Here is a 26,032-nt window from a genome sequence, read left to right on the forward strand (position 1 = left end):
AGCCTTTCAGATTAAACTCAAATGCTTCCCTCTGAAATATTCATTACATATCATTGCCGTAGGAACGGGTGGAGGAGGGGGTTTGGGGGTTTGGGGGTTAACACCCCCCCCCCCCCTCCAGAAGGACCATAAAAAACAAGCGAGGCATTCTACTCCACACACAAAATTTTTAATTTTTAATCAAATTTCGATGATGGAAATAAAGTTAATCAATAGTAACAATCTTGACTCAAAACTGATGTCGAAACCTCAAAAACTAATTCCAGGTTCAACATTCATCTACAGATTTTCATAATTTTCTCACTTATTGATAGTAATTCATTTCTCAATACTACGTTCAATTCTAATTCCTCATAATCAAAATCGAAATTGTATTTGTGTTTTTAAATTTCGGATAATGTATTCAGTATTCAGGATTCTTGATTTTAAATTCGAATCATCATTTTGAAATGAAAAGCTGTGTTTGAAATCGTCGTTTCAATTTGGTTTTACATTTCCTTCAAAATTTGATTCATGATTTTCGAAACTCATATGCATTTTTCACATTTTGGTTATATTTTTCTGAATATGAAAAAAAAATTAGAGTTTTATGTCATAGTCAGATTCGAAGTTCATGAATATTATTTTTAAGTTAAGTTCAAACATAACGAAGCTTCAAAATAGCGATAAACATAGATTCATCATTCAAAATTTTTATTTTTTATTTAGATTTGCTAGTCAGATTAGAAAAACATAATTGGAATAAAGAATAATCAATGAAACCAAAAACATATTGAAGTACCGAAACAGATTGAAAATTCAAATTTTTTATTCAGGTTCACGATGTTAGAAATACGACACATTTTAGGTAAGAATCAGTTAATTTTTTGAAGATTTTTTGAAATTTTGTTAACACACAATAAACATTAAAGTCCCTGATAACGATCCTTTATGGATTGAAACGTTGGAACGTTAAACAAATAGACGTTTTTGCTATTTGAACAGACTGAAAGCCGAAAAAAATCACCTTTAATTCAGATACAAAATTAAAATTCAGATTCAGCTCGAAAATGAGTTCTGCAAACGAACTAAAATTATCAAGATGAAGACAGGATTTAAATTGCAGTTGATTACAACATGATAATTCTGATTGTTAGTTCGATTTAAAAAATTTACCAAAGTCATTTCGTTTGCAAAATTCAGCTGAAATAACAAAAGTTCAGTAGAACTATAGTTCATTTTCCAAAAAAAATCCATCCACAGGAATTGATTTTTGATGAAAATTAAATGACGATAAAGGAACATGTATCTTCTCTTAAAGAAATGGTAGAGAATTTGATTTGTTTTGGCTTATTGTTTAACATTTTAATATTGCAGTATTTTCATGAAAAAAATTTCCAAATAAAATCTTTAATTAAGATCGAATTTGCATGGATCCGATTTGTACCGCAAAACTTTAATGTTTTACTTTTATTTTTCAAAATTGGATTTATTTTTGAAATTTTGTTTCGAAATTGAACGGCTTTCTTAAAAAAACTTTTTGTAAGTTCAAATCAAATAAACAATATTAAGCTGGCCAGGTTACTCGGTTTTACCCGGCCTTACCTGGATATTTTATAAAAGCAAACTGGAGAAAGGTTCGGCCGCTTGAATGATTTTGCCCCGAATCATTCACATTTAATTGGAAAATCAAAAAATAGAGAAATTGCACCAAAATAATTTTAAAATTTTTACGTCCAAAAATGAAATTTGACAAACAAGATTTATCAAAATAAACAAAAACGATTTTTAGGAGACTGAAATACGATTCGAAATCTGGTTGTGTTTTCAGTGAAAAAAAATTATGCACATTTTCTTCCTGAGTTTTTGTTGAATAGTTCATGGATTTTTGTCAAATGTTTCCGAATATTGACTGGATTTTGGTTTGAAAATAATTTGTACGGATTTTGCCAGGTTTCAAATACAATAGCTCGGATTTGCCCGGCCCGGATACGTACGGGAGAACTTCTGGCAATCGCGAAAGTATGTTTCCTATTTTGGTACTAAAGTATTTTTTATTCAAATTCTTATCATCTTTGGTATTGTTTTTCGACTGGATGACTTTTAATTTTTGGAGATTGAAACGGCTTAATCAGTCATTTGTGGGAATAAAAACGAGTTATTTTTATTATTGTCCATGGACAGCCTGATTAAGCCGTTTCAATCTCCAAAAATTAAAATTCTTATCATCATTTGAATGATTTTAGGATGTATTTTCATAAATTTCTATTTAACACGAAAAACAAGAATATATTTAACTAGAAAAACGAGCTTAGTTATGAATAATCAAAAAGTATTTAAAAACGATATGTATTTTTTATTTTTTTTTGTTCATGCATCGTTTGAGCAAAAATGCGATAGAAAAAAATAGGTCACCAAAAACCCCACCTCACCCGCAACCCCCCTACCCCCCCCCCCCCATTTCTTGACGATACCAAGATTACGTTCAATATTTTTTAATGTTACCTAAAACATAGTCAATCGTTAAAGCTCGTTTATGTTCTTTGAAACCATTTTTTTCTTAACCCTTTAATGCATGACTTTTTTTAATGAGATTAACAATTACTGAGTCAGTGAAATAATAACATTTGAATACGAAAAACACAACTGAGCAGGTTTGGAGCCGTAATTTTGAGTTTAGGGTGCAGGAAGATGTTTGTGATGGATCGAGATCAAAAAATTATTAGAATTTTTAAATCTGAAGAAATAACAAAGATTTTCCATAAATATATTTTTTTAGAAAAATTAATTAATTTGATTTTGTCCATTTTTCTCCCCACTTTCTTCGATACCTCCCTCATACATTAAAATATTGTTATAAAAATACAATGGGCTTATTTTTTTTTCATATCATAAATATTTTTTGTTAATATATAACACAAAAATATTCACTTGTTTCTGAGATATGGGAGGCGTTGATTGCCTCCAAGGGGACGGTGGAAAGCCTCAAAGCTACTAATTTCCTGCAAAATTTGTTCTAAAATACTCTCAGAGGGGCGATTAGCTCCAAAATATTAAGGAAGGGGGGGGAGATTTTTTTTTGTTTTTCATGGGTTTTAACGCTTTTGAGGTAGGTATTTATCCCCAACTAGTCAAATAAAAATTATATGTAAATAAATAAATAAATAATAGTCAAAGAGAATTCATACTTATATGAAGAATTCCTCATCAAACTTCAAAGACATTTTTGGCATTATCTATGTGCATGTTATCTAATAGTTAACAGTTAACGAATGGAATACGCAGATAGATGACAAACCTATTTCAGAACAATCTTTTGAACTTTATTGTATTTTTATGGGAATAAATCATCCGAATGAATTTAAACCCTAGAAAAAAATAATACTTTGAGTTGAACGTGACCAAGTCAAGGTTGCCGAAAAAAATTCTGTGTGTGTTGACAAAAAAAATTCTTGAATTCTGTGATTCGAACCTAAAATTCTGTGACGGTTTTCTGTGAAGCTTTTTCTTTGAAGTTCATTGAGAAATCATGTTTATCATCAACAAAATGAAAACTTCTAACGAATTTTATAGGAAAAAATCAATTTACATTACCTTGTTTTCACATTTTCATGAATTATATGTAGTTAGAAATAAAAATTAAAAAATGACAAAAAAGAATTATAACTTTGGAAATCTGTAGAAAATCTGTGAATTCTGTGAAAATTTTCAAAATTCTGTGACCTGTGACACAGATTCTGTGACGAAATTTTGTTCAAAATTCTGTGATAATAAAGATTTTTCTGTGATCTCGGCAACCTTGGACCGAGTTACTAACTCATGCATCTACTTCGAAAACTATTTTCAAAACTCATATTCAAATTTCAGAATTCCTGAAATATTGTATTCAATTTTTCAGCTGATGGACCAACTATTTTTGTTACTTTTCATATTCTTCAAATTTCTCCTTTCTTTAAATCCCATTCTAGTCATCTATCTCATTCATGTAAGTCTCAAGTTTCACTTATGATCTCTTTTTAAACCTTGCATAAGCTTGAGGTGCTCGTGTTGCCCTTATTCCCCGACCTCTGATTTGGCTCAATAAAATTCAAGGGGAGGAGGAGGCGAAGTGTGTAGAAAATATTAAAGACTCATTTGCAAAACCTTTATTCTCCCCCTTTGCACTTGATCTCTCAAAATGAGCGTTTTTCACCAGATAATTACGATTCTATTGATAAACTAATTTTTGAAAATTTGGAAATTCACTCTCCCCAAGAGCCAGCTTTAGAACAGCACCTGCGTTAATATTGAATACCTGCTGATCAAATTTGACATTCATTTGTAGTTGAGGCATTTTCCATTTCATATGGAATACTTATGTATGTGTTTGGATTGGTTTATCTCGGCTCTGTGATGTAACGGCTAATTCCGTTGAACTCATCTTAGTCTCCATCACAAAAAAACGTGTAAACAAGCTGTTCGCCTCTCCACTAGCATAAACTATCTCCTTAGCTAAAGATGTGTATATTTTGGCTAGAAACAGGTTTAGATCCCCCATTTCGTAAGTTTCGGGTCGAAATATGCTGGCGATTTCATGGCTCACGACCAATCATTTGATATGCACAAATATTTGAACATCTTCAGTTGCCTAGTTTTGGTCATTCGAAAAAAAGTCCCTTTCACTTTATGCTTCGCTGCCCCCGAAGGCTCTCCCGACATAAACCTGTCCTCCCCCGGTAGATGGGAGATGATTTTAATCTTCGAAGCTGAGCATCTAAACCGGTGATGGAACTACTAACAGTAGCCACTAGCTTTTAACGACGTAGACCTGGGTGGTTATTGAATTAGATAACCCTTTTCCTGGTAGTTTTAATGAAACCTTGTCGACCCTTTCTGGAGTCTTGGTCTTTTGGTTTCAAAATCCTCCCAACCAATTTCAAGTATAAAATTCAGCTTCCAATCTGTGTTGAGCAAGCGAAACTAAAAGGCGCAAAAACAATCACTTCCATTCTGGTTAGTTATTACTGGAGGAAATTGACGTAACCGTTCCACCGTCAGATCGCATAGAATGTCTGACTGAGTGAGTGACTAACTGACTAGAGCTGTCAGAGACCTCGTGAACTTAATAAAATCGTTTCACAGACTATGGGGATCCGTGCCTTATTCTGCAACAAATTCAACAATTCCCGTGCCCCCCGCTTTGTTGAAATTGAAGAAACAAGAGGTCGAAGGCCTTTGCTTGTTGGACGCCTAACTCAATTGTATGGTTAATAAGCAGCGCCAAACGGAAAATCGAGCGGCTCCAATTTATGACCTACGGGCCAGGCAAGAATGTTTCTTGATCGTGTAGTTGCTATTTTCTTGAATTATGTTTGAAAGTGTTCTGTTAAGCTTGGTCGATTGGAAGCATTCGTTTCTCTCTGCATTTGAAACTACACCAATCAAGGATTTTTCTCTCTAAACTTAATAGTGTTGATCAAGTTTATATTCATCGTTTGCTTTATAGATGATAGTTTACATACAAAAAAGACCCAGTTGAATTCGTCTCACAGCTCAAATGGAGACCACTTCCCATCGAGTGACTCAATTCTCTCACGAAATCCCATGCGCGTCAGATGACTGTCTTGGGTCTTGGTGCTTCCAACACAAACGCGGCGCAGATTCTGTTGAACCGTGTAATAACAAACTATGTAGGTACACGGCCATAATTGCACCCTCAATCAGGGAAGGGCGGAGATCGATCTTCCAAAACAATCGACGACAGAGGTTAGAGCCACTGGTAATTTTTGGTTTGATCGGTACACAAATTGGCATTGCTATTGCATTTTCCAGCAATCAGGTAGTTTAAGTTTATTTTCGCGGTGAAAAAAGCTGAGACATCTAAACGGAAACCAATTTCAGGAGTGCAAAAGCAATTTTGTAAAAACGTTGAGATTTAAGTTCTATTTTATGAAAAAAAAAATCGAATGAACATCGAGTGTCCAATAAGCATCAAATTACTGTAGATTTTTCTGTGAGAAGTGAGATAAGGCACATGAGAATAAGACATGAGAAGTGAGAAATGAGACATGCACCCTGAAAAATGAAATGTAAAAAGTGAGACGGGAGATAAGAGACGTGAGGAGCGAGGTATGAGAATTGAGAAGTGAGACGCAAGAACAGATGAGCCAGACGTTAAACGTGAGAAGGGAGATATGAGAAATAAAAAGTTAAACGTCAGAAGTAAAACGTTTGACGTGAGATTGACAAAGTGAGACGCGAGACATGAGACTTGAGAAGTGAGGAGTGATCGTGAGACGTGGGACGTGAGAAGCAGGGCGTGTGGTTGCATGTCTCATGTCTCATGTCTCATGTCACATGTTTTATGTTTTATGTTTTATGTCTCATGTCTCATGTCTCATGTCTCATGTCTCATGTCTCATGTCTCATGTCTCATGTCTCATGTCTCATGTCTCATGTCTCATGTCTCATGTCTCATGTCTCATATCTCATGTCTCATGTCTCATGTCTCATGTCTCATGTCTCATGTCTCTTGTCTCATGTCTCATGCCTCATGTCTCATGTCTCATGTCTCATGTGTCATGTTTTATGTCTCATGTCTCATGTCTCATGTCTCATGTCTCATGTCTCATGTCTCATGTCTCATGTCTCATGTCTCATGTCTCATGTCTCATGTCTCATGTCTCATGTCTCATGTCTCATGTCTCATGTCTCATGTCTCATGTCTCATGTCTCATGTCGCATGTCTCATGTCTCATGTCTCATGTCTCGTGTCTCATGTCTCATGTCTCATGTCTCATGTCTCATGTCTCATGTCTCATGTCTCATGTCTCATGTCTCATGTCTCATGTCTCATGTCTCATGTCTCATGTCTCATGTCTCATGTCTCATGTCTCATGTCTCATGTCTCATGTCTCATGTCTCATGTCTCATGTCTCATGTCTCATGTCTCATGTCTCATGTCTCATGTCTCATGTCTCATGTCTCATATCTCATGTTTTTTTTTTCTCATGTCTCATGTCTCATGTCTCATGCCTCATGTCTAATGTCTCATGTCTGATGTCTCATGCCTCATGTCTCATGTCTCATGTCTCATGTCTCATGTCTCATGTCTCATGTTTTATGTTTCATGTCTCATGTCTCATGTCTCATGTCTCATGTCTCATGTCTCATGTCTCATGTCTCATGTCTCATGTCTCATGTCTCATGTCTCATGTCTCATGTCTCATGTCTCATGTCTCATGTCTCATGTCTCAGGTCTCATGTCTCATGTCTCATGTCTCATGTCTCATGTCTCATGTCTCATGTCTCATGTCTCATGTCTCATGTCTCATGTCTCATGTCTCATGTCTCATGTTTCATGTCTCGTGTCTCATGCCTCATTTCTCAAGAGTCAATTCTCATGTCTCATATCTTAAGTCTCATGTCTCAGGTGTCCATTCCCATGTCTTACACTGCCGGCCAAAAGTTTGAGATCACCCGCTAAAAAACATGCAAATTTTGATCGTTCATATCTCAGCCGTCTTAGGACATATTGCAAATCTTCTGATCTCATTTGAAAGATAATGAGCAATAGCTATTTCGGAGGTATTTTGCCCATAAATAATGTTTTAGTTTTGCACCTAAAACTTAACCTAAAGTTAGAACATTTTCAAAAAATCGCACTCAATATTCAAAGCCGATCATCTTGGGATAGGGTGGACCAAATTTCAAAATTTGAGTTGCATTAGAATCCTTATTCTATACTTCTCAAAACACAATCAAAAATTGTGTGCAAAAATTTAAGAATGTACTATTAATTAATAAAATAGACACTTAAGTTATCGTCCAAAAGTTTGGGATCACCCCTAGTATGGTGTATCGGCCAAAAGTTTGGGATCATTCTTTTAAAAACATGCAAATTTATCTCATTCATATCTTTCTCATCTAACATCGTATTGCAGATCTGAAGGGTTCATTTGAAAGCTTAGGAATTGTTATTTTTCATAAATTCATTAAAAAATTATATTTTAAAACCATAACCATAAAAAATCATAATCATAAGTGTGAATTTTCAGAAATCTTTGATTATTGAGTACGATTTTTTGAAAATGTTCTAACTTTAGGTTAAGTTTTAGGTGCAAAACTAAAACATTATTTATGGGCAAAATACCTCCGAAATAGCTATTGCTCATTATTTTTCAAATGAGATCAGAAGATTTGCAATATGTCCTAAGACGGCTGAGATATGAACGATCAAAATTTCCATGTTTTTTAGCGGGTGATCCCAAACTTTTGGCCGGCAGTGTATTTCTCATTTTTTATGTCTCAGGTCTAAAGTTCCTTGTTCATGTCCCAAGTCTCAGGTTTAATGTTTGAGATCTCAATACTGATGTTATGAAATCGTTTGGTACATCTTTGTACCTGAAAATAATCACATTTTCGTAGATGACGGAAAGAATTAAAGAAACGTAAGCTATCAAAGAACGAAAGAACATAAGCCGTAAATATCATGAATTTTTCGAAAAAGATACAACGGCTCACCGACAGGACTTGAACCTGCGGAGATTGCAGGTTCAAGTCCTGTCGGTGAGCCGTTGTATCTTTATCGAAAAATTCATGATATTTACGGCTTATGTTCTTTCGTTCTTTGATAGCTTACGTTTCTTTAATTCTTTCCGTCAACTACGAAAAAGTTTGAAATCTCAAATCTCAAGTCTCATGCCTTAGTTCTCAGGGGCCAGGGCTCAGGTTACAGTTCTTAGGTCTCACCTTTCAATTCTCAAAGCTAAAATTATCCAACTAAAAAAAAACATTGAAAAACTTCAGAAATTATTTCTCCGATACTCTTAATTCACGAAAAGCGTGTCAAAACCCGTGAAAAAACATTTCAGAAGCTGTGTAAAAACAACCGTTTGAAACCGTGTAAAAACTCTTGGTAAACAAGAGAGTTCATAACTTGTTTAAGATGAAGAGTCGGTTATTAAAAATTCACGTATGTAGAATCACAAGATTTTTTTTAATTTTCCTAATGAGCTACCAATCGTGTCAAATTGACGCGCTCCATTAGTCTGCTGTTTATTATCACTAGCTACATAAAATATGACATTTCAACTCAATGACAGTTTATCTTTGCATTACGATATGTCTTCAACATTTTTATCATTTTTTTTAAATTTTCAAATTTTTTTTTCATTGCTTTGTAAATTTTTAGTTCTATTGATATCTGTATTACTCTACTCATAATTTTCACATTTCCGTTAATATCCAACAACTCTCGGATCTTTACCACCAAATTGGTGCCACCCAGACCTTTCTACTAGCCTGGCGCTATAAAAACAATCTTATTTAGGATCAACTGAATGAAACTTAATTAGTCAGCTCCAATGATAAGAAATATTGTTGGGAAATTCCTGCTCATTCACGTAAAATACGATCACCAGTAAGTCAGTAGGTATCTTATCTTAGTCATAGTGTGAGCAATCTCATAACTGAACAGGCCACCCTGCTCTGCCTTATCTATCGGAAGTTGACCAGCTGAGCCTAAGTGCATTTTCGAATTGTATTCTTCCGATAGATTGCTCCCGACTTGATAAGATTTGATAATCATGCGAAATATAAATAAAAATTAACAAAATTTCTAGATATTACTTTAAAATTACTATTTGCTGGCGGATAAGCTTTGGAAAAATTGGAAAACAGATGTTTTTTACTGTTACAGGAAGCTGAGACAATCGACAATCAATGAATTATCAAAAATTTCCCCCGTTATCTTTCAAGACAAAGTGAAAAAAAATGCTCTCTTACAATCTCGGAGGAAATGATAAGTGGCCTCATATCAGTTTACTCTCCCGGAAAAAAGTGATAACATTAACCTATAAATTATTGACAACCTTTTAGACCAGAACAGTTCTGCAGTGGTTGGTGTCTCGTATAATTCGGCGCGGTTAAGATGGGTTTAATACCTCGAATAGTGGTTACCCTATGTGTAATCGGATTTTTAACGACCGTGTCAGCTCTCTCTTGGAATACAGCGGATTTGAACTCAACCAGCTCAGATTGGCTCACATCAGAGGCTAACGGAACTTCCGACCCATGGACAACTCCATCCTTGAACTGGACTACTACAGATGCCTCAAATGGAACTTCACCTCCCTGGAATTGGACTGTTCCTGAACTGAATAGTACCACACCATCGTGGACAACTCCTGATGTTAATTGGACTGTACCTGAGGTGAACTCTACTGCAAATTGGACAACTCCTGACTTCAGTAGCACAACACCTGTATGGAATTGGACTACTCCCGATACAAATGGAACTTCGCCTCCATGGAATTGGTCAACGCCGGACTTCCCGAGCACTTCTCCGCCATGGAATTGGACCACGCCTGATTTTAATGGAACAACGCCTTCCTGGAACTGGACAACTCCTAATTTTAACGAGTCAACACCTTCCTGGAACTGGACCACCTCTTATCCCACTGGATCAACTCCAAATTGGAATTGGACTAATCCTGAAAATAACGGAACGTCACCTCCATGGAATTGGTCAACCCCCGATTTCCCGAGCACTTCGCCGCCATGGAACTGGTCTACACCTGATTGGAATGTAACTTCTCCTTCCTGGAATTGGACAACTCCGAACTTTAACGAGACAACTCCATCCTGGAATTGGACCACATCCATTCCTACGGGATCTACTCCATCTTGGAATTGGACCAATCCTGAAAACAACGGAACATCACCTCCATGGAATTGGACTACCCCTGATTTTCCAAGCACCTCTTTCCCATGGACAGCACCTGAATTCAACGGTACATCCCCGCCTTGGAATTGGACGACCCCGAACTTCAACGAAACGACCCCTTCCTGGAATTGGACCAAATCCATTCCCACCGGATCCACGCCTTCCTCGAATTGGTCAACCCCCAATTTCCCAAGCACTTCCCCACCTTGGAACTGGTCAACACCCGAAATCAACGGCACAACCCCCTCCTGGAACTGGACAACGCCCGAGAATCCACAAACTTCTGAAGTCTGGAACGGAACTACACCGAGCCCTGCGAACACAACTACCCCAATCTGGACAACATCCAACTGGACCACCCCCGTAAACCCAACGGGTTCAACGCCAACAGCCATTCCTTCGACTTCGACAACGGCCAACTTCCAGCCACTGCAGGTTTGGAGTACCAATAATTTCCCCTTCAGGATCATTGCTGACATCGAACGAATGCGTGCTAATGAAGCGATGCACAGAACGAAAGCTAGCCTGGAACGCAGACGAGCTTATCGACGAATGCGAAAATTTGGAGTGCATTAGTTTTCCCCGCGAAAGAGAAGTGATTGTGAATGTGAAACCTAAGCTGAGTGTTTTGTTGATTATGGAAATAGATAGTGTAGATGCCGATTTTACAATCTCGTAGTAAATTATTGATTTTTTCCTGTTCGAAGAAATGTTGGTCTTTATTTTTTATGTTTCTAGTACTTGAGTAAAAGCCAGTTTAAGAGTATTCAATCTAATCCTTTTCAACTTAAATTTGCAGGCATCATTTGAATTTGAATTGGTTTGGGTCTTTTTAGGTTACGAAAGCAATCAGATCAAAAAGTTGATTTTGATTACACTCCAACCAATAATATGAAATAAGATTTAACAAAAAAAAAAACGTCATCAGCTTGGCTCGAGGATGCCGGATTATCAGAAAAAAATGCCATAAATTTTTTATTAAAAAAAACTTTTGAAATTATAAAAAAAGATTTACCAAACCGGTTTTTGACCCCACACAATTTAGTTATGTCTGTAAATTTTAAACCCAAATATTTTTTCTTGATGTCAGCCATGTATTTTTTTGTCAATTTGAAAAAAAAAATATTTTGGCTGAGTCTCCAAATGTTTATTGCAAGTTCAATAGACCGCTTCAAACATGGAGTAGAAAATATCAAATTGATAGTTTTCTACAGTTCTCACACCATTTTTGTTAATTTTACAATGTCTTTAAATTTTGGAAGCTGTTCATTCAGTCTATCAAAGGACAAACCACGAACCTAACCCGAACGCACAAAACATGATAGATGTTAGAGTAAGGTGGCATTATAATACGTTTCGATGGCAGTTAGGAAGCAAAATCTGCAAGTTTTATATAGGGGAGATAAGGGCATAATGGCCACCTTAAAGAAGATGCTTATTTAACCATAGAAAAAGCTATAATATATCAGTCTACTTTCTAACTGGCTGATACTTGAAAAACTAAATAAAAATGCATTTTAAATTTTTTGCCGAAAACAGAAAGTCAGTTACTGTAGAGGCATAAAGAGAAACCCCCCTGGGGCATTATAAGCAACATTAATCGGGGCACGATGAGCTTTTTCTGCCGTGGAATCAAGCAACGAATTTCACTCGATGGAGTCAACTGAATAATAGAGCCACAGCTTAACTTGTTTTGTCTGACGATTTGGCCTATTGGTTAGATGTCGGAGGGGTAATCAGTAGGCTCGAGTTCGATTCCTGTTCGAGGTGATTTTTTTTCATTTCATTTTACACTAAACGGTGAGGCGTAGAACCATTAAACAAAGCAATACTAATATAATGTATGACTGTCTGTAGAATACAAACAATTCACACACACTCATAAATTATGTTTTCAGTGCTTTGCTGCTAGTCAATGCTACAATCAAAATAATCGATCATGAATGGTGAATGAAAATAAATCTCCACGAACTGGAATCGAACTCGAGTCTTCTGATTACCTCTTCGACATCTTACTAATAGGCCAAATCGTCAGATGGAAACTGGTGAAGCTGTAGTTGTATCATTCAGTTGACTACATCGAGTTGAATTCGCTGTTAGATGCTACGGCAGAAAACGCTTAACGTGCACCGATTAATTGTACTGCTCGCCCCGAATCAACAAATTTAAGTAAAATCGTGTTTTAAAATTGATTTTAGTGAAAAATCATGAAATTAATGATGGTGAAAATCGAGGAACAATGTGTATATCATGTTGCAGTGCGTACATTATAGATCAAGATGATTCATATATGCTTATTTCCTTGTGCTTGAAAATTGTTATATTTTCGTCACTTGAGAACCTAGATGTTTTTGTTTAATTATTTCTGTAAAGATAATAAGGAGATTTCCTTTTTGATGAAAAATTAATACTAATAGGAAGTACAAAACTATTCCTCATGTAAATTTATTTGAAAAAATGCATACTTTTGTAGCAAAGGGAAGTGCTTACTATGCCTCGGGTGCTCGTTATGCCCTTATCTCATTGAATTCAGAATGTCCATTTTAAATGTTAAAAAAAAATTCTAAACCCGATGCGCTAACTCAGGGTTGTTGGAATTCTTATCACCCCATAGTTTTAAACATATGTGTACCGTGACTGTAGGAACGGGACGGGTTTTAGGAGTTAACCCCCCTCATGAGGGCCCTTCAAAAGCAAGATGTATTCTACTCTAAACTCAAAATTTGTTATTCTTAATAAAATTTTGATGATGGAGTATGTAAGGTTATTCGATAGTAACCGTCTTGACTCAGAACTGATGTAAAAACCTCTAAAACTAATTCCAGGTTCAGAATTCAGCTACTTTTTTTTTTAAATTTTCTCACTCACTTGATAGTAATTCATTTCTGAATATTGAATTTAAAATAAAATTTAACTCATTAGAGAGGTTTCAGTTCCATACCATCTAAATCGAATTTTTATCTTTGTTTCCATATTTCGGATTATGTATCTAGTTTGTGATACTTGATTTTCGGTTCGAATCATTATTAAAAAATTAAATGAAAAGCTGTGTATGAAATCGTCGTTCAAATTTAAACATTTTACATTTCCTTTAAAATTTTAATCATGATTTTTTAAACTATTTTTTTTTTAAATTAGTTAATATTTTCCGAGTTTTGAAAAAACGTTGAAATCATTCTGAGTTTCTGTTTCATATTCTGATTCGTGATTCATGAACTTTATTCTTATGCAAAAACCAAACATAACAAAGCTTCAAAATGGCGATATAGATTCAACATTCGAAATTTTTATTTTTATTTAGATTTGCAGATCAGATTAGAAATACTTAATTGGAATCAAGAATTATCATTGAAACCCGAAACATCTCTCTGAGCGCTCTGAATCTAATTTCAATTCTTAGCTCATGCCTCATATTTCTAAATTCAGAAACTGTTTTTTATGTTCATTTTAAAAAACGTATTGAAATTCCGAAACAGATTGATAGTTCAAATTTCGAATTCAGGTTCAAGCTTCAGATTCAGCTCGTAAATGAGTTCCACAATCAAAATAAAATTATCAAGATGATTAAAATAATCAAGATCATCATTTGTAAGATTTAAGGGTGTATTTTCCGAAATACGGATAATTTAGGACCTGACTAAAACTGAATAGGGGGGCGCTGAGTCAAAACATGCAATTAGTTTTTTTCTATGAGCTCTCGTTTTTAACATCCAATCGTTAATTCTTTAAATTGGCTAAAATTTATTTGAAATTTTGGAGCAAATTTTTTAACCCTCCAAAGCAGAAAACTGTTCACAAAATATTCGCTTCGGGGAAATTTTAACTGTAGATTGTTGGCGATCCCCTGGCCGCAAATATTGATAGATTTTGTTGCTCGATATGTTCTACCAGGTCATCAGAAACTAGTTCCGAATGAAAAAAGTCTAAAAAAAACTTTCGACAGCTTTTTTATATTTAAGTGTTCTATACATTTTTGGTATTGTTAAGGAAAATCTCTCCAACCATGTATAAATATATTGAGGTCCAATGTACGTTTCGACATTCAAGTTTTGCTTTGCTTCGCTGTATCTGATTTTTAATTAACCGTTTTTTTTCAAATCTTTAATTTTATTTTATTATTTTTATGATTTTCCTTGAACATACTTAGTCTGTCAAAAATCTCTGCTCGTCATAGGGTCATAGGGTCACCCCCTCTTCCTCCCCCAAAATTTTCGAAAAAAAAACCCCAAAAGGAGACATAAATAAAGTTTAAAGTATTTTATGGATATTTCAGAAAATGTATCAAATATCCGAAAGGTTTCAAGAAACAATAACAAATGGTAGAAGATGGGAGTTTTGTCACCTTTTGTATACTTTATTTTATTGAATTTTTCGATAATGAATTACTTGAATTATGAGTTTTGCGCAATCATATAGCATGCAAGTTTATTGCATACAAGCTTTCATGCAATTTATTCAAATTATTCCATTTATTGCATTATTCTTTAGTACACACCCCTCCTTGCGATGATCCATCTCCAAGTGACAAAAGAAGAATTTGAAATTTGTTCCGGCCTAGTAAACAAAAGATTTGTAATCAACCATCAACTTTGTTTAAGACCGTGAGCAATTTCAACTTATGACACAAAAGTTATTAAAGATTTCGTTTTGATTATTTTGAATTGAAATGGTTTTGAATGGAGGATGAGAATGGAAGAAATGAATCAAAATCAGTTTTGCATGTAGTTTTGATTTTTAAGTGCATCAGTTATCAAACATCTATTCTACTCGAAATAAATAAGATTGAAAATTTTCAAACATTATGTTTCCAAACCCAAAAATAGTAAAAATTTGACGAAAAATTCGAATTCAGGACGGCAAAATCTTCTAAAATTCGTTATTTAAAAATAAGAACAAAACTGTTCCCCAGAACTTCCCTCTAAATTTTTAGTTTCGGTTTGAAAATCTTGTTAAAGATTAAGGAATGTTGTGTTATGTATTTTGCACACAGAATCTTTGCACATGATTTATGGTAGTTCAAACTACAGATTTTCAATTTCATTGGTTTTTTTTAACTAGCCGGGTTTTATTTTAGGGAATTCAAAAGAAAATTTATGTTTAGAAAAAAAAAGTCACATTCTGATACTTGAGTGCTAATGTAAGGAAACGGAACCCAATAAAAATTCTTAAGAATTGTTAGGTAAAAATAAGCAATTCGAACACTTAAAGGCGATCCATTACAGTTTTGTTTAATTCCTCATAACAAAAAATCAAACGATAAATGGAGCCTAGGGAAGTTTTTTTCTCTAAATGCTGCTTTAATTATTTTTTGTGTTTTTGTGTTACCCTTTAATGCATTTTTTTTAATGAAAATAGCAATTACATCGATTTTCGAAAAACTACATTAATAAACAAAATGAATAAATTTGGTTTCTGCAAATTTTCCTCATATTCCAATATCGATATGAAAATACCAAAGGTTAATAGACTGAGTGTCGACTATTTTTTGTATTTCTCGAGTAATTTTAGAATTTCTCAAACCCTGGGGCCTAAAATGTTTCGTTTTGGTTCAAAATTCATTCATGATTTTTTGCAGAACTATGAAGTAACGTTTACATGAGTAAATTTTAACTTTTAGGTTTCTATGAAAAAATTGAATATTTTGTACTGGAAAATCACCATCATTTTTATTTCTTCTGTGGAAACGAGCCTGCTAATAATTTTTGGTCCAATTTATAAATCCTCCAATGGAAATTTTCCGCTGAACAACTTTGTCGAAGACCATAACTTCGTATTTTATTAGACACAAAAGTTTTTAGATGTTGAATGTGGGCATTAGACCGCTGCAAAAAATGACTTTTTGCTCCCATATGTTTTTTCGATGCCTTTTGGGTCACCAAGCATCAGTGTAAAATTTGAGATGATTTGGTTGATTCCTGAGTTAGCGCAACGCGTTTTAATTTTGTATGGAAATTTGTGTGGAAGAATAAATTTTTGCACATCAAATCATCCAGAAAATTCAAATAAGCTTGAAATGAAGTCGGTCTTTGATTTTTGGTTTTGATTATTCTTAAGCTTCATTTTTTGCTAACATGACAAGCAGCGAAGAATCATGGAAAAAGTTATAACCATTTAAAAATAAAAAATTTGAATCCATTGAAAATTATTTAAAAATTGCGGATTTTGCTTGCTAGAGCTGTTAATGATAGCATGAAATGTTTTTGCAAAGTTTATATAATATAATAAATTCTCTGACAATGCAAAGCAGTTTTTTGAGATTTTTTATTTCCATCCTACGCATACACAGCTTGCAAATGAGCAGAAAAAAGCGCAAAAATTTAAAAAAAAATATTTTGAAAAATATTTTTTTTATAACATCGAATAACTTTTCTGGGGTATAAGTTAGTTTTTAGCTTTGTTCACCTGAATAGTACTGCAAGAATCAAGGAATATTTTTCATCCAAAGTTGAATTTTTTTCATCTCTCAGTACACCTCTGGCGATTTTTGAACGAAAAATTTTGTTTTCCCATACAAAATTAAAACTCGTTGCGACGTAAGGCAAACAGTGGAACACATACTCATCGAATGTCCTGAACTCCAAGGACCCATAGAGGCGTACCAGATTGGCGTGTCCATAAGGAATATCCTTTCAAACGACGAAGTAGAAGAGGAAAAACTAATTTGTTTCCTTAAAGAATCTTATTTGTTTGATGATATGTAAACTAGAATAAACTTCTTCCAGAGACGAACCAGCCAAAGGCTGAAAGTCTCTTAAAATAAAGAAAAAAAAAACTCGTTGCGCTAATTCAGGGCTGAATGGACCGCTTCCAAAATGTTTATTACTATTTCTGGCGGTAAAAACAACCAAAAAAAGTTATGGGAGGTGAAAAAATTTAAGAATTTGAAATTTTCATACAAAGCTTGCAGCGGTCTAGTGGGCATGTCTCTTGACATTGAAAATCAATAAATTCAATTGACATCACTGCTGGGTGCCTAGCAAGGTATTGCATGACTACTTGTCTTGCAACGTTTTGCGAATCACCAGCAGTGATGTTAACTGAATTCATTGTTTTCAATGCCAAAAGACATACTCCTGTTAATTATCTAATAACTGTTTTGCCACAAAAACCATTTGCAGGTTCGGTTCAACAGAAGAAACAAAAATGATATTGATTTTTAGTACAAAATATTCACAGTACAAAATATTCAATTTTTCATACATACATCATAGTTTACATTTACTCATGTAAACGTTTCTTAATATTCTGCAAAAAATTATGCTTAAGTTTTGAACCAAATCGAAGTTTTTAAGAAATTTATCCCAAATCTACTCTAAAGTCTAATTTGATTTATTTGAACCTCTAGAATATTTTTTGTGAATAAAAGCAAAAATATCTGCATGTTTCCGAGATAACTGGGATTTAACAAGTGTCGTTTTAAAACAAACAAAGGGTTATGTGTTACGAAGACGTTTAAAAGTAAAAAACAGTAACTCTATTTTTTCAGAAATGGAAAATAAAGCCTTTTCTGGGTCATTTTCAGGCAAAATCAAAATATTTGATCGGTAAAAACCCATACACATTTTTTTTGAAGATTTATTGTCCGTATTTTTAATATTCATCTGTAAAATTATTTCAGTGCAATGGAAAAGCAATGTATTTCTCAGAAATTTAATTTTTCTCATTTTTATTCTATTTTTTATTATTTTGAAACAAATAAAATAATAACAACGCTTGACACGAATTATATAAAAACTGTTATTTTAATATGAAATTCCCAAATATTTTGATGATACCACTCGTTTACGGCAGGTATTGATTTTATTTACCGAAGATTAAATTTAAAAAAAATTAAGAAGCAAAATAAAAAAAAATCAAAATATAATATATTGCTAAAAGTAAAAGTATTTCCACTTTAATCCAAGTATCTTAGGCTACATAACATCAATTTCAATTCTCCTTTTTTTCTTACATTGAAGGAGTACAATTTTTTTTAACCAATCATTTGAACTTAATTTTTGCGTAAGAATTATAGAACTTGTGATATTTGAATAATTAATGCTTAACAATGAAAAATTATTTTTTTAGAAGAAATTTCAGTTTTATCGACGTTTTGATTTGATTTATGGATTTTTTTTTTAATTTTTATGAATTCGTATGGTCAATTTAATACAAAAATTTCAAGACATTTTTATTGCAATCGGTAGAAATTGTAGAAGTTATGATTTTCATATCATAACAATGCTTCTATAATGTTCTATTAAATAATAATGAAGAATCGCAGTGTACAGTAGGATAACTAAAATATGTATAAGAAGAACAAAACATGATGAATCTCACGCTTTGTTAAGGCTAGTTTGTTATTAATCATTTGCAATTCACTTTAGCATAACATCAACAATACTGTTGATTTTAAGATTTAAGATCGACAAAATGATAGTAACGCATTTTTTTGGAAAATTACAAATTTTTTAATGGTTTTGACTAGATTTATTCATTTAAAAAAATTACTTCCTAAAAACATAAACTAACAGACAAGCAACTTTGTATGAATTTTTTTTCTAAATAAACCTTATTTCAAATATTTTCGAAAAAGTATTTTACAATAAGGATACAGAATTTATCATTGTAACAAAGAATTTAAAAAAAAAATTATCGAATAAACACCAGTTTCAAGTTTGATTTTGCACACCCCTTAAATTTCAGCGAGGCTCCATTCCTTAATTTTCAATACAATCTTAAATCTCGGCTCCCAATCTCAACATAAACGAAATAGGCGTATGCAATGGGTCTTGTTGTTTGTTTATTTTCCTCCCATAGCCAAAACTCTCGCACGAGAGTTTTCTGCCCCAGTCAGAAATTGTATGACGTTTTGTTTGTGTTGTGTTTTTGCTCACGAAATCACCACCCATCTAGTCAGTCAGCGAACGGAGACGGAACGTTGGGATGGGAGAAAAACAAACCCACCCCACGACCACAGATCATATGATTGCGTTCTCAGTCTCTGAACATTTCATCGCTCGAGAGAGTGGCGCTACTTCTTCAAACTGAAAGTGAGTTCTGCGACGACTCCGACCTTAACTTGTGTTGTGTGTTTGAGTAAATACTCAAAGGGGGACCATTTTTCTCAACCTTAACTGAACGCGAACGCACAACTCTGGAAAACCGACTCCCCGACGACAAAGACGAGCTCCGTTCCGTTTTCAGTCTTCAGAGAACTTCGCTCGGGTACGGTTTTTAAACTTTTCACGTGGCGTTTGGTGTTTCGGAAGGAAAGAAGTGGAAAAACTACCCCCTTTTAACTCAATCAAGGCAATTTGATTGGGGTGTGCTGCTGACCAACGAAAGGGTTGAAACAAAAATCTTCCATGTTTACTATCGAGTATCGATACTAACAAAGAGGTGAAAAATATGAGCTGATGGAGAAAATTGGATCAATTTTAAAAGGGATGGGAAAATAAGTTTAATGATTAAGGAAGCTACAGCTTCCCGAAAATTAGCTAACGTAGCTGTGGAGTGAAAAATCAGCACCAGCTGACAGATAACGGAGTGCAGTAGTGAATAAAAACCGGAAAACTCGACCTCAATCCTAAGTAAACGTCCCTCGACAGCCATCATCAAGAGCAAGGACATCCTCGTCGCTAAGTCTACTAATCCTTCACAATATGTTTTGTCTGGTTTCTGCGGAAGGCTAAGCCCCATTATTGGCATCGTGTCGTCGTCGTGGGAGGAAATAAAGCGACCTTAGGAATCGATTTTCTCAATGCTTCTCCCCGTTTCCTTGCGCTGCTGCTCGCTGTGTGTTGCAATGTGATGGGGAGGCCAATTTAATCGATAGGGTTGCCAGAACACAGATTTTATCACCGTGTTGACATCCTTAGATAAAACCCAATTTGAAAATTGTTTATAAATGACACTATCGAGATTTTTACCATAAGTCTTTGCAAAAAAACATGATAAAAATCAAAATTAAATCCTTAGAGCAACATGTCACCCTTCAAAGTGCTATTGGTGCAAGTCTCAAGAAAACGGAAGAAGTATGGACGGAAAAGTCCCAATCGAAAAGGGGTGGTGGATGCAGTGTGTTATTCATTCGTTCATCCTGCTTCCTGTTTACGTTTCCTTCCCACCTCATTCGATGCCAAATACCACGCGTTTTTTCTTTTCATTTCTGTTTTTCTCCATTTCTGCTGGCGCTGAAAAAGTTGCAATGCAATGTGGGCGCCGCTTTGTTGACGCACGGAAAATTGTGCTACCGCTTGCTGATTGAGCTAGTGTGGGTGTGTTTATTTTAAGGATAATACTATACAAGCAAATCATACATCCATCCTTACGGTTTTCCATGTTGATAACATCCACCATGTTATTATAAGATGCAAATAAAAAGGGTCGAGGCGGAAGAATTTTGCTCCGGCAAGTTTGCTCATGCTTCTGTGAGTGGTTTGGGGAAAAGGCTTGCCAGCCAGCCAATGTTGTTATTTTAATGCGATTCCTAATCGTCCGGATCGTCTGGAATCGGGGTGATTCATCGCTATAAGGATACAGATTCGTTTAAGGGTTCCTTTTTAAATTTTCCCCTTTTACCGATAAAGAATGGTTTACAGAAAGCCTTTGAATTTTTTTTGGAATTATTTAACTTGTAGACATTTCTAATTTTTAGAACACGTTATTCGTTTATTTTTCTATGAGGTTCTAAATTCTGTTTTTACTGATTACCTACTTTCGTTCTTTTTTTTTTCTCTAGTGTTGACTTTGTGAATCATCGACTATGATGTGATTTGTAATTTGAAGGGAAGTGTCATCCTCATGACACACCCATCCATATTAAATCCGAGAGTTTATAAGATTTAGGCATCTATTAGCGGTTTATGAATATTACAATTTTGCCATTTGTGTAAATAATTTATATTTTCGAAATACTAAAAAGGGAACATCCATAAATGACGTAGCTTTTTTTGTGGGTTTTTATACGCCCTCCCCCCTCGTAGCATTTCGTCACAAAGTCATATACCCCCCCCCCCTTAATAATAACGTAGCTTTAAGAAATCCCCCCCCCCCCCCCCCATTTTTAAAAATCGGTTTTAAATTTTTACTTTAATTATCAGCAAGAATAAAACAAAAAAAAAGAAGTTATAAATGGAAGTTTAAAAAAGCATATCAATCAGTCAAAAAAAATCAAGCTACCTTTCAACAAACAGGATAGCTAGTAAGTATTCAATCAGTTGCGTCGGTCCAAATTATCTCAATTATGGATTCCAATGAAATCGTTGGGCAGCTTTCTTCCATCGTCTGTTCGGCTGGAATATTTGCATCTGCGATGTCAGCTGCCTCCACCCACTCTCTATCGTCCTCCGGAGTGATGACCAGCACTTCGTGTCCTCTTTTGCCTACAATTAGCTTTGGATGAATCTTTCTATCCGAGGCTGGGGCCTAGTGGATTTTGCTATGCTGCTTTTGGGGAACATTTGAAGCAAAATATAAATTGCATTTCTTGCATGTACGCTCCTTGATACGCTTGAAAACAGTCGAGCAGTAGGAGTCAAAAGCTACATGTTCAGACTGGGTTGAATTAGGCATAATTTTGCAAAATTTTGATTTTTTTTTTTTGATGTTTAATTAAAGTTACGTAGCTTTACTTGAACCCCTACCCCCGTTCTCGTCAAACATCGTCACACAAAGTCAAACTCCCCCCCTCCCCCACAAATGCTACGTCATTTATGGATGTTCCCAAAGGTAAAGAATAACATTGGAGACTTCTTGAGTACGGAATTTTGGCAAAAACTTATAGCAAAAGAGATAAAATGGAGGGGAACATTGGGGGGTCTAAATTTTTTTAAGAGTTTTATGTTCAAAATACACGTTGTTCCAATAATAATAAGTCCAGATAACTTCGAGCTTCAGATTTTAAGCTGTAAAAGCTTTTTTTAATTTTTTTTCTCTAGTTATAAACTTGAAAAGTTTTGAGCAAGTTCTAAAATAACCAGTAAATTTGTCAAAATCGGCTCATGAAATCGTTGCATCCCAGAAAAATTGGGTAGCCTAGTGTTATTTGAAATTCATTCAACAGCTTTGGCAACAAATATTGCTTTATTGTGTAGAATAAAGAATTTGTTTATGCTCAATGTATTTGTTTTAAAAAGCGATGAAAACCAGTCGCAAATGAGAGAATTCACGTCACAAAAAAGGATTTTTTTTATTTAACAAGTAAATTTTGACATTTTCTACAAAATGAATAATGATTTTATTTGAAAATGACAAGACAATTCTGAAAGTTAAACACTTCATTTCATAGACATCGGTTGAAATTCAGATGAGTTACAACAGCGCTAATTAGTGTATTCACGTCACAAAATTTGATTTTTTATTAAATTCTATAATGGGAATCTGCCCTGACAGCTATCTTGACCTTCCCAATTGTCGGATTTTTTTTCAAATCGAACATAATTCGTTTGATTTTTTGAGTTATGTGTTGTTTTCCAAATAAAATTAAATTTATGAAAAAAAAATTTTTTGTCAATAGGGGAGTTAAGGGCATAACGAGCACCCGTGGCGTAGGAAGCACCTCTTTTTTTCTACACAATAACGTATTTTCTTAAATAAATTTTCATGAGGAACAGATTCGTACTTCCTATTGTATTAATTTTTCGGCAAAAATAAACACTCTTCTTTTACACTTTACAGATATATTAATAAAAACCAACGTGGTTCTCAAGTGACGAAAATATTGTAATTTTAGCGCACCGGAAAATAAGCTCTTATGATCGTTAATTCATCTTGATCTATAACGTGCGCACTGCAACATGATGTACACATGATTCGTCAATATTCACCATCATTATTTTGTTGATTTTCCACTCAAATCAATTTAAGAACGCGTTTTTACTTAAAATTGTTAACTCGAGGCGAACAGGGCATCATTGATCGGGGCACGATGAGCGTTTTCTGCCGTAGAATCTGGCAGCGAATTCAGCTCGATGAAGTCAACTGAATTATAGAGCTACAGCTTGACTAGTTTACATCTGACGATTTAGCCTATTGGAAAGGTGTCGGGGAGGTTATCAGAAGACTCGAGTTCGATTCCTAGTCGAGGCGATTTTTTTTCATATACCATTCCTGATCGATTACTTTCGTTGTTGCATTATACGGCTAAATAGTAGCATCATCCGCCAAAAAAAAGCACCAGAAACATAATGTATGAGTGTGTGTGAATTGTTTGTATTCTACGTTCGTTCGTACTGCAAGTTTCCACTTGTGGGACGAACCCAGATCCCTGCAACGTTACACGATTTGTCTATGTATCGTGTGACCAACATCTTTTAAATATTTGCTCGTGAATCTCGTTTTTAAGCTTTTTTTCCTCAGATTTAAGCTTTTTTTGCCTTGAGAGCATAGGAGACGAAAGCTTAAATCTGAGGAAAAAAGCTTAAATCTGTCAAAACGAGGGGAAAAAAGGGGAAATCTGAGAGATGTGCTCCATACGGTTTTAATAGCGTTGCCGCCGCCTGGACGAACCACGCTAGGCCTACTATTGTGTGGTGGTTGCTACAATTCTATCTGTATCAACCACTGCAAGGTAGTAGGCCCGTGAGGAACAAATCGATGAAATGTGATCACAGTTTTCAAATTAAAATTACCCTTCCGCTCAATTTCAACATCTTTCATCTTATTCTAATCTTCTATCCGTCTATAATCTTTCAATTCTTAAATATTCTTTCTCGAAGAATATAAATTTCACCGATATAGCCGATAAAATAATTTCACAAAATTTTAATATTTGAGAATCGTATTTTTATAAAATTTTTGTTTTTGCGCAACTTAACTCGTGTTAAATATTTCAATTGATGAATTTCACATTCGATAGCTCAATTTTGATATCGAATTTGTTGACTTTGACCTCTTGAGATTCAAGAGATAATAAATTTTTTTTCTGGTTTTTTTCCAGAAAAATATATCTTTATCTATGAGTTTGGAAATGTAAGTGCTCAATTTGAAAGTAAATTTGAAATTAAACTTCTCGATACGTCACGCTAGAACTTTAAATAATAATTACATAGGTAACAATATTTATATTTGATTTCTGCAGTGAGAAATATATGTTGTTTGAAGTTTTTACCATATTGGTACTCATTATTGACGTTTTTGTTTGAATTTGTGATTAGATAAAATTTACAGTTTCTCTAAAAGGCTACCAGATTCGTAAAACTCTCCATCGTATAGACCCGTTTTTATCGCAAAGGGTATAGAAATCAATACTGTGCCACAGCCCAATTTTTTTTATCTCGTACTGAAACAAAATAAAATCAATCAGTTTTGAATCATTCATGCCTGAAGAAGTGCCTGTCTGCTCTCGGAACCAAATTCATTTAGCCTCCCCTTCATTTTTTATGGTTATGGTTTTCCGGTCGGGGTACAAAATTCAGCATCAGACAACAACATGATGACATCATACTTGTCGATAGCAAACTGCAGATAGGAAAATTTTGTCTGAATTATCGGGACCGGAAGTTTACTTAGGATTTGAGTGAAACGGATGCGTAACTTGATATTAATGGAAAAGTCTGGTATCGGTGTTCTAAAACCACCCCAACCCCAACAGTACGACAGTGTGTGGTATAGTGGTCTTATCATCCTATCTACGGCTTACCCACCGAAAGCCACGGAAAGCAATTGCGTTCTCAAAATTGGATTAATTCACCTCGTGCTTTCTGTGTCTTTGGTGCGGGGTGGAAAATCGCTTTCAGGCTTGTGAAAATTGCCGCTTGATCCGGAATAGTTGAACTGTAAAAAAGACCTCCGAAAATTGGAACATAGGATTACAGAACAAACATTGAAGTGTGTCGTGATCCAGCTTAAGTGCTTTACTCAACCCCCGAAAAGGGAACCCAATACCTCGCAAAAAAAATCCATAACCATGGATAATTAAGCAGTGAAAACCCACAAAAAGGGGGCAATGTTCGTTGCCAGTGGTAGTGAATTCGGAACAGATCCCGCCGCAATGGAGGGCTCGGGATCCCCGGATGATGCACCGTGTGTGGATGCAGCCCGCGATTCGTCCTACTGTCCACCGGAAGTGGAACGGAAGCGAGCTACCGCAGCTGCAGGATCAGGAGCCGGGCGCCCTAGTAAGGTGGTGGCAGGAAAACCACCCCAGCAGCCTCATCATCCGGCGCCCTCGAACCGGGGAACAACGATTGCGGCACTGGTTACCCGGCAGGGTCGTCTTCCACAAGCGGCGCCACGCAGTCAGCAGCAGACTTCCGGCTCTTCCTCCTCGCTGCCACCGACGCCAAAACCGAGATCAGGTACCTTGTTTAAATAGTATATCCAATCGATCGTGAGCGCCAATTTTAGGTTTTCCGCTCCCATCTT

At 35.1% G+C, this 26,032-nt stretch overlaps 2 protein-coding genes across 2 annotated transcripts in view; both read left to right on the plus strand.

Moving 5' to 3' along the window:
* The window catches only part of LOC129741779 (protein spire-like), a 432,182-nt gene that overhangs the window by 365,158 nt on the left and 40,992 nt on the right, over nucleotides 1-26,032 (plus strand). The gene's annotated exons all lie outside the window — the stretch shown is intronic.
* On the plus strand, nucleotides 9,858-11,355 carry LOC129744613 (DNA-directed RNA polymerase II subunit RPB1-like). Its single transcript, XM_055737231.1, has one exon. It carries the CDS (start codon nucleotides 9,890-9,892, stop codon nucleotides 11,258-11,260), a length of 1,371 nt encoding a protein of 456 aa, XP_055593206.1. The 5' UTR covers nucleotides 9,858-9,889; the 3' UTR covers nucleotides 11,261-11,355.

This window comes from Uranotaenia lowii, chromosome 2 (assembly GCF_029784155.1).
Source record: "Uranotaenia lowii strain MFRU-FL chromosome 2, ASM2978415v1, whole genome shotgun sequence".
NCBI classification, from domain to species: Eukaryota; Metazoa; Arthropoda; class Insecta; order Diptera; family Culicidae; genus Uranotaenia; species Uranotaenia lowii.

Excerpts from the sequence above, each read along its gene's own strand:
- LOC129744613 (XM_055737231.1), top strand. The coding sequence starts at position 9,890 with ATGGGTTTAATACCTCGAATAGTGGTTACCCTATGTGTAATCGGATTT.